Consider the following 10,047-nt stretch of genomic DNA (forward strand, 5'->3'; position numbering starts at 1 on the left):
GAGAGAGAGAGAGAAGATTGATTTTTCCCCGCTATTGGGCCATGCCAAGATATCTATCTCTGCCCAGGCAGTGTCAGTTTACTATGAGAGTCAGCAATTTCCTCCCAATACAATCAGTAACATATTGACTCAGACCTAAGTATACAATGGTTGTCTTCTTTTTTGTAGATTGCATATCCTAAACTGAAGGTAATGAAATTGAAACATCTTAATTGGAAGTGACCTGGAATGAAATGGGTTGGAGGTTGGAATTTGGAATCTTCCTTCTGTCCTACAATACACACACACACACACACACACACACACACACACACACACCTTAGAAAATTCTGTTTTGGATAGCTAAGATGGGTAGGTACTCTTAGGGGATGGAACTGTATATATTTAGACTCACTCCATCTGTTATAGGGCTTTTTCTTTTCAAGTAGCTAGGCTGCAGCGTTTTATTTAGCATAAAAAGTTAATCTGCTTAAATGAGTAGATGATTATATCTGGAGCTAAAAAGAGTCAAGATTTTGACATCTTCTTCAAGCTGTTTCCCTTCATTGACATTTTAACAACAATAGTATTAATAAATTTAGTAAATATAAAGCCCTATTTCCTCAACCTAGAACTGATCTTAATACTTGCATGTAACTAAAATTGTATAAAAGCAAAAAGGAGGTGAGGGGATGGGGCAGAGGTTTTCTAGGGAGGGGAAATGGAGAAGAGCATGGCATCTAAAATGGAAATAAAATGTCAAATAAATTTAATGCTAATTTGAATTTAAAACGCAACTGTGTATTTATTCGTAGTAGAAACAATTTGGATACTGGTCTGTAATTAACATTCAATCCTTGCTCTCTAACTTGTGGCAAAATACCTCAAAATAAACTGTGGATTTAATGAATGAAAACACTGCAGGGGTTGGTTTTGGTTTTTGTTTTTTTGTTAAACATACACTGAGATTATTACATCCACATGATGGAATGATTGGTATTCAAACTGCTATTCATAGCCTTACAATGTTAGGCATGAAAGACTTTTATTTTACAATAAAATTACAAGAGCTTCCTCCATCAATAGCTGTGGTCCTTGGACTATAAAGAAAGTAAAAAGTAACATGGAAACATTTTCTTTTCTGTGTAGTCTGAAACTACAAAAGAATCACTTAACTGCTGACCGATGTGCTCAAGGAATACCCACAAAAAACCCTGCACCATCCCCTCCTACAAATGGACATGTCTCCTTTTGATGAACTTGCAAATTTCCAACATACCTGACTAAAATATTTGCTTAGTTTCATGGGTATTACATGAAATTACATCACTGTGTTATGTTCAATCTCTTCAGTCACACAATTGGAGAAAATTTACATAGACAAGGCTAGAGAGATACTCAAAGACAAACTCATGCAGCTGTGGCAAGAGTAAGAGCATGTTTGGGTGCAGGTAATATAGACCATTCAGTGCAAGGAACCCAAAAGCAACAGTAAGAGAGGCTAAAATATATTTTATGTTACTTTTGATTGTTTATCTGTGAGTTTGTATGCCCATATTTATATATCTGCTGGCATACAGGTATGCAGGGGTATTCATTCATGTGTGTGGATATTTGTGGATAGGCTAGAGGACAACCTTGGTGTCGCTATTCAGGATACATTTGAACCTTTCTATGTGAGGCAGAGTTTTTCACTGGCCAAAATGAATCTTTGTCTCCATCAAACTGGTATTAGGAGTACACACCACAATACTACATCTGCCTTTTTATTTTTCACATGAGTTCTTGAGATAATATTCGAGTTCTCCTGGTTGCAGATTAAGCTCTTTACCTAAATATATTTTATGACTTAACACTTAGTAAATGTTATACCCTGAAAAACAGTTAATATAAATAAGTACATATACTCCATTGACTCCATAAAAAATCAGCTGAGTATGCTCATTTGCAATAGTTAGACAGTAGCTTTTCCCTTTCATCTGTGGTTTTCCACTGCCCTGTGTAATCTGAATGTATACAAACATTGGTGTCAGGACTAGAATCATAGGAATTCAAGCTATTGAAAACCCTTGATAATTATATTCAGTTTCTATCAAACAGGAAAGAAATCTATGATGAATTTTGCATTGAAAGGTTTCCTGAAAAGATTTTGGATTATTTGACTATTTTCAAGTCTCTAAAATTCATCCTGCAAAGACAGATATAGAGAGTGTTATAATCTATTATAGAAATGATTTGGTTTACCAAACTTGTCCTTATATTAAAAATATAATATACCTATTGAATACATATGAAGTTTTATGAAAAAATACATATTGAAAGTGAATAAAATACCTTCCACTCTATGTCTGCACCTGTAGCAGTCCTAAGGTGTCAACTCTTCACTCAATCCCTCCAAAACCCAGAGGAGGCTGGACTCCCAGGAGCTCTAACACACCCAAGAGTATAGGATGCTGAAGGAGCATGGTGGCAGCCAGAGGGACTGGTGTGACATGCTGATGCCAGGATAAAAAAAAAAATGATGCTGACCTGTGAACTTGCTAAGGGCCCTGACAATGGTGACTGGAAGCTGTATTGGACATATGTTCCCGACCCACCACTGCTTACCTATACCCCTGATGGTACAAGCTGCATTGCCTCAAGTTTTTAGACCTTGTGGAACAGAGAATCAAAAAGAGAAGTTATAATAACTCATGTACTATTCTTAAATGTGACCAGTTATTCAGACTCAATCATGAGCTGATCTAGAAATCAATCCAATATTGGAAATAACTGTTCATTTGGAAGTCTGGTCTTGACTTTTTCAGAGACATATATGGAAGTTAGCTGCTGTTCTCTATGATGTTATGTTAGCAAGAGATAAAATTGGGGCAGGATCTGGATTTCAAACAGGTGTTAGCACATGTGTTAAGGCTCTTTTAACTGTCAAGCTAAAGTTACTTCTGTTTCTTCTACAGTATTTTATGTAAGTTGCATTGATTATATGTCTTTTAATTGTGTTTGTGTTTTGAAATCTGACATGTCAGTTATGGAGGTCTATCAACCAGGTTTTGGTTTAGTGCTTTGAGTATCACAGAATCTTGGTATTCTAAAAATAGCCTGCAAGTACTTGAATAAATTAGTCAGGTTTTTAGCAGAAGCAAAAGGGTAGTGGGCTTGATTATTGCTGGTATAACAGCTTTAATTACATTAATTGTAAGCACCACTGCTTCTGCAATTGCTTTGACAGAACTTAAGACAGCTACTTTTGTTAATCATTTAGCAAAAAAATGTTACTAATGTGTTGATTATACAAGAGGATTTAGATAAGCATTTGGAAGAATGGATTGATGATCTTTATCCATTTCAAATTATTGGAAGGAGACTGAGAATTTAAGCGTAAGGAGCAATCTCGAGGGCCATGCCAAATACCATTGGATTCATGTTAGTTCTAAAATTATTATTATTATTTTTTTTTGCTTTTTCGAGACAGGGTTTCTCTCTGTAGCCCTGGATGTCCTGGAACTCACTGTAGACCAGGCTGGCCTCGAACTCAGAAATCCGCCTGCCTCTGCCTCCCAAGTGCTGGGATTAAAGGCGTGCACCACCACCGCCCTGCTAGTTCTAAAAATTAACAGTGGTAGTCACTATAATTAGGAAAGAGTTGAAAGACACTTGTAGTGTATTTGGCATAATTCTAACAGTTCTCTGGATGTTTTAACATTTCTTAGTGAGCTTATGAATCTCAAGAATGCTGAACTGCTGAGGGTTGATGTGGTAGATACTGCTGATAAAATTATACATGGACTGAGGTTAGTATTTCGATTTTGGTCAAGCTTCAAAAATGGCATATATAGCTTGATTAGGCTAGCTCTTTTGTCCTGGGAATACTTTCATTCCTGCCCATCATGTTAAAGCTTGTCTTTAACAACATCAACATGTTACCAGCCAAAGTTCATGGCTTGAAACTGAAAATACACCCCCAGACTGTTATTAAATTAACAGGCTGGCTAGCCAAGGACAGTAAGATTCTGTGCAGAGCCTTACCAACCTAAGACAGAAGTGCATTCCTCTTGATAATTCATATTTCATGATGAGTAAAGAAGGCTTTCTTGTCAGAACATCCTAAGGCAAGCTCAATCTTGTTAATGAAATGAAAAAGGGGGAAGGGTGGAGAGCCTTTGGGACTGCTCAGCAAGAATCTGACATGGGCCAAGGACAAGGAAATGGGATGCTTGGCAGAAATATGACATTGGCCAAGGACAAGGAAGTAGGCTTCAGGCAGGATCTGACCTTAGGCTAGAACTGAGAGGAAATTTCAGGCAGGAATCTCAATCTTAGGGAAGAACAAAGAAGTAATTTCAGGCAAGAATCTAAATATAGGGTAGAACAAAGAAGTAATTTCTGGCAGGAATCTAAATTTTAGGCTAGAACAAGGAAATAGACTTTAGACATGAAAATAAGTTTGGGCTAGGACAGAGAAGTTGGCTCAGATATTTTGGTCATCCTGATAAGCCACTAGAAACAGTGTTCATGGGAATGTTAATGAAATTTTGCTTATTGCCTTGCTTGCTCTTTGACTATTTATGTTTATTGTCTTGCTTGTTCCTTGATTATTTGTATCTATTGTATTGCTAGTCCCTCAACCTAGAACTGACTTTAATACTTGCATGTAATTCAAACAGTATAAAAGCAAAAAAGGGGGAGGGAGGATGGGATAGGGGTTTCCAGGCAGGCAAAATGGAGAAGGGGATAATGTCTGAAATGTAAGTATTTAAAATATCCAACAAAATATATAATATTTTACTATTATAACACAAATAATTTGTCAAAGAAAGAAAAAAGAAAATGAATAAATTATAAAAATACTATCTTCTCTTTTAAAGTTATTGTTACTGAAACAGAGAAAAACGTTATTTTTCCATTTTCATAAAAATTAATTGATCATTTTATTTTTGGGTGTTTGTGTGTATTTTTGTTAACATGCTGACTTACAATGTCTCACAGTAGAAAGTTGTGTGATCCATATTTCTTTAGTGTTCATGTGGCTTCATAATCATTATTTTACAGTCGTCAGCGATGGGGGTAGGGCTCTTTCAAAGAGATAAACCATGCATTTAAACCTATATACACACTATTGCTGATAAGAAAGAGATGGAGATTCAGCATGAATTCTGACTAGTTACAAATCTTTATTGGTGGGAGATAAGAAATTGGATGTGTGTGAGCATGCATGTGTGCATGTGTGTTTGTGGGGTATGTACATGTATGGGGGGATGTTACCTGGTTATGAATGCCAGAAGTTAATGGCCAAGTTGCTCTTCATTTACTCTCTACCTCATTCTTTGGAACAAATTCTCTACCTCAACCTGGAACTCACCAAATCTGGTAGATTACCAGCCCTGCTCTGGCTGTCTGTGCCTCCTCTGCCATGAGAATTACTGGCTACATTGCTTAGATTCTGGGTAACTGAACTTAGGTCTTCTTGTTTGCATGAAAATCATTTACTGGTTGAGTTATTTTCTCAGATCACAAAAACAAGCAAACAAACGAAAGACAAAAGAAGAAGAAGAAGAAGAAGAAGAAGAAGAAGAAGAAGAAGAAGAAGAAGATCCAGAATGCAAAGAAAATGGTTAATAGTAGTCATCCCTGCTTCCCATAGAGTGTCACAGCTTAAAGTGAGAGCTAAGAAATGACCATGCCTTAATAAAGAGTATAAGCTCTTAAACCTATGCATGGGTATTCTTGGAATGTACATATCCGGATGAAACAGAAACAAACACAAGAAATCATAACACACTTGACAGCTTCAGTGCTCAATTTTTTTCTGATAGACAGTGAAATTAGCTTGATGCTAAAAAACTGTACTGGTGGCTGGTGGTAGAGATAAAGTAAAATTCTGTAAACCACTGACATTAGACTCATAAATAAAGGCACTTACAGCTCATTTCAAGTCGGAGGAAGTCTTTAATGCCAAGATTTTCTAGGAAAACGCCAGATAAAGCAGTGGTTTTAAAAAAGAAGGAAATATCAGTGCTGAATTCCACATGGAAGGTAGGAAAGTGGAGGTAAGCAGCTTCAGTAGTAAACCAGACAGCATTCCAGAAGTGTCCTGTGAAGCAGAGAGTCCTTGAACATGACTCGTTTGTTTTCAATGGGGTATGTAATATCAATGGGCTTGTGGGTAATGTTCCAGACTAGGAAGACACTTAACAGAAAAGTGATAAGGGAAAAGGCAGGAGAGATGTTCACAGGAAGGGAGTTGGGGGCTGTACTCACGGTCACCATAGCAACGCAAGGGGCCAATTCTCCAAGCTGCTTCTGAGTTTGATTTGTTGGTATCACTGATAATTATCTGAGTTACAGGTAAGTGATCTTTGAAGGAAAGAAAACCAGTATCATTTGTCCTGAAAAACAAATTTAAAGGGGAAAAGGGTAAAATGTAGATTATCTAGACATTCTGTGCAAAGACCCCTCTTTTTAAAAGGGACTCACTTTGCATGCAGTCTGGTTAGATGTGGAAGGAGTAAAATAGAAGGTTTTTTATTTCCAGCCAGTGGGAATATTTGGAATACTAATTACATAGCCTATGGCCTGTATCCAAACACCACAGGCTTTTATATCTTCCCTAAATGTGTTTTCAGGAGCACAGGTAGTTTATAAAGATTGCAGTGCTGATCATGGCCAAGCGGATCCAAATGATCACTGCTGTGTTTATGTAGCATCAACTCACTCCAGTTTTCTATAAAAGAAGATCTACTATCTAAGGAACTAACTTGAAAACAGAAATCACAAATCCCTATCAAAACTCACTTAGAGGGCCCTGCTGTACCACCTGCCAATAGGTTTTAATCAGGTTTGAATGTTCCTTGTTACCTTTTAAATAGTCTTAAAATAAACCTATATAGTTAACTGGTTGTTTTTGCTTTGTTCTTTAAAAAAAATCTTGCTGGTTAAGGGCTCTGGTTTTATTCTTGTTAACTATGCTAATAAGAATTTTCCCAGCTATCCTTTGATAGTAAAACAAAAAGAATAGAGACAGCCCATATTTTCTCTTTTGTTTAAGCTTATTTTTGGAATCAAGGTAAAGATGGTACCACTTATTTGAGCATTAAATTTGGAAGTAAAAACCTGGTGGCATTTTGTTATGAAGAAAGCTCTGTCAGTTCAAATACTTGGTGTATGAGGAAGGAGACATGAATCTGGATATACTAAGCCTGGACACCATGATATCTTGTCTACATCAGCTTGATGCCCCTGAATCAGCATATTGACATGTATAATAAAACATACTAAGTATAAATAAACCTCTTCTAAATAACCTGGAAAACTTTATATTTGTGTTGAGGATGTAACTCACATTATCAGGAATAATATATTTTTTAATTTAACTTTTCAAAAATTGCTTTACTTTTTATTAAATTATTTTATTTATTTACATTCCAAAAGTTGCCTCCCTTCCTTGTCCCTCCTCCTCTAGTTCTTCACTTTCTACCTCCCCACCTCTGAGAAGGTGGTTCCTCATCCATCTATCCACCACCACCTTATTCTGACCAGCATCCCTCTTCCCTGGGGCATCAAGTTTTCACAGGATTAAACTCATCCTCTCCTACTGAGGCCATAATAGGCAGTCCTCTGCTACATATGTGCGGAGCGGGTTGGGGGGTGGACGATCCAGTGGATGTATGCTCCTTGGTTTTTGGCTTAGTCTCTGGGAGCTCTAAGGGGTCTAGGTTATTTGACACTGTTGTTCTTCCCATGGAGTTGCAATCCCCTTCAGCTCTGTCAGTCCTTTCTCTAACTCTTCCATATTGGTTCCTGATCTCAATCCAGTAGTTGGCTGTAAATATCTGCATTTGTCTTAGTTAGTTTGGAATATTATTTATCTATTAAAAATGAGGACACCATGAATTTTTCCAGTAAATGGATGGAACTAGAAAATAGTATTCTGAATAAGGTAACCCAGACACAAAAGGACATGCATAGTATGTACTCACTAATAAGCGGATATTAGCCAAAAAGTTCAGAATACTCATGATACAACTCATAGACCATAGGAAGCTTAGCAAGAAGGAAGGCCCATGTGTGGATACATGAAAACCACTTAGATGGGGAACAGAATAATCATGGAAGGAAGAGGGAAGGATGAAACTATGTGGGAAAGGGGAGGAAGGACAAGAAGAAAGGGGACAGGATCAGGATGGAGAGAGACAGTAGAGACACCCAGAGGTCCAGGAGAATGAACGGAAATACTCAGCAGTGGGGGTTAGGGGGGATGGGGAATCTCTAGAAAGTCCCAGAGACCTGGGATGTGAGGGGCTACCAGGACTCACTGGGGATGACATTAGCTGAAATTCCCAAGAGTCGGGAGATGAAACATGAAGAGACCACCTCCAATATATAGACATTGCCCCAGTTGTGGAGTGGGGCCACCTATCCATCTTCAAAAATTTTAACCTGGAATTGTTCCTGTCTAAAGGAAATGCAGGGACAAAAATGGAGCAGAGACTGAAAGAAAGGCCACTCAATGTCTTTTTCAACTTGGCATTCATCCTGTGTGTGCACACCAAATCCTGACATTATTACTGAGGCTATATTGTACATATAGTACACAGACAGAAGCCTGGCACGGCTTTCCTCTAAGAGAAATAATTTTTATAAGAAAATTTGAAACAATAAAATCAATCAAGGGTACCTTCCCAGGGAACAATATTTTCCACAGTAAACTGGGTGTTCCAGCATCAATTAACAATTAAGACAATCCTGTATAAGGCTAACCTGATAAAACTCAACAGAAAAAGATGAAGACATGCATGCAAAGTGGGTAGCACATAATGAGATGAGCTCTAGCAAGAGACTGAAAAAATTGACAGACCAGAATTAAAAATTATAAAAATTCATTATATAAGTGCATGAAGCTATTAAACAAAAAATTAAAACTATTGCACATGGGATAGACACATGAGGATTCAAAGTGCTAGTGAGGTAAAACTTTCTTGTTTTTATTCCTATTAAATATCTTATAATAAAGGCATATTTCTTTTTAATAAACTTTAAAGCTACAAATTCAGCAAAATTACTAACTTTATATATCATTTAAAATATAGCAGATCAGGACTTAGAAGTACAATCAAGTTTGCAGAGCATATAAGGAACATGAGTATTCATCTTGTAGACTCAGATCTGAGTGTGAGCTACAAGTAGCAGTTAACCTTTGCTGTCATTCCTCAGGAGTGTTCCACTTTGTTTGTAGAGAATGCCTTCTCATGATCTAGAAGTTGCTGACTTGGCTAAGCTTCATAGTTCACTAGTCCTTGATGTCTTTGTAAGATATGGTGGATGACAAATATAGAGACACGTCAGTGTACACCATTGTATGTGTTTGTATGTGTGTGTGTGTGTGTAAGAGTTATAACTATATAGGTTCACCTGTGTTCAGAAATATGTGTGCACATGTAAGCAGAGGCCAAAATTAAACTTTGAGCTCTCCGTGTTGCCAGGTCTCATCACGTCTTCACTGGTACAACATTAGAATTACATGTGCGAATCATCATCCCTGCCTTATTTTACATGAGTTCTAGAGACTAGAATCAGGTCCCCATGCTTATTTACCTCGTACTTTACCAACTAAGTTATCTCTTCTCTCTCATTTCTGTTTCTTACAAATATTAGAAAGATGCTTCATAGAGCAGAAGTACATCATAAGTTATTCATATTTAGAGTATTAACTCTCTTGAGATGATGGCATAGCCACATCATTGAATCCATTTCCAGAAAGCCCTTTAATGCTATTATTGATAGAATGTTAAATAATTATATTTCTTTCACAAGTTTCCAAAATAATCATATAAAAATTAACTTTAAATTCAATTATTGGTTATAAGTGCCCCTTACTTTCTTTTTATACTTTCCTGTAATCTTTTGAGGGTACAAGCGACATGTCCTGAAAAGGCTGGCTGGCAAAACCCCAAGACCTACCTCTCTCCACCTGTCCAAAAAGGGGACCTACAAGTCTTTATATTATGCTGAAATGTCTTTTTTCTCTTTCTTTCTTTCTTTCTTTCTTTCTTTCTTTCTTTCTTTCTTTCT

General features: G+C 37.0%; 1 protein-coding gene across 1 annotated transcript in view; it reads right to left on the reverse strand.

Moving 5' to 3' along the window:
• LOC114609463 (contactin-associated protein like 5-2) overlaps nucleotides 1-10,047 on the reverse strand; it is a 737,464-nt gene that overhangs the window by 130,078 nt on the left and 597,339 nt on the right. Inside the window, exons 15-16 of the mRNA XM_028753828.1 lie at nucleotides 6,238-6,365; nucleotides 5,900-6,070 (exon numbers count right to left, since the gene is read on the reverse strand). Coding sequence (XP_028609661.1) covers nucleotides 5,900-6,070; nucleotides 6,238-6,365 — 299 coding nt within the window. The remainder of the gene's footprint in view (nucleotides 1-5,899; nucleotides 6,071-6,237; nucleotides 6,366-10,047) is intronic.

Source organism: Grammomys surdaster, unplaced genomic scaffold, assembly GCF_004785775.1.
Source record: "Grammomys surdaster isolate TR1022 unplaced genomic scaffold, NIH_TR_1.0 125973, whole genome shotgun sequence".
Taxonomy (NCBI): domain Eukaryota; kingdom Metazoa; phylum Chordata; class Mammalia; order Rodentia; family Muridae; genus Grammomys; species Grammomys surdaster.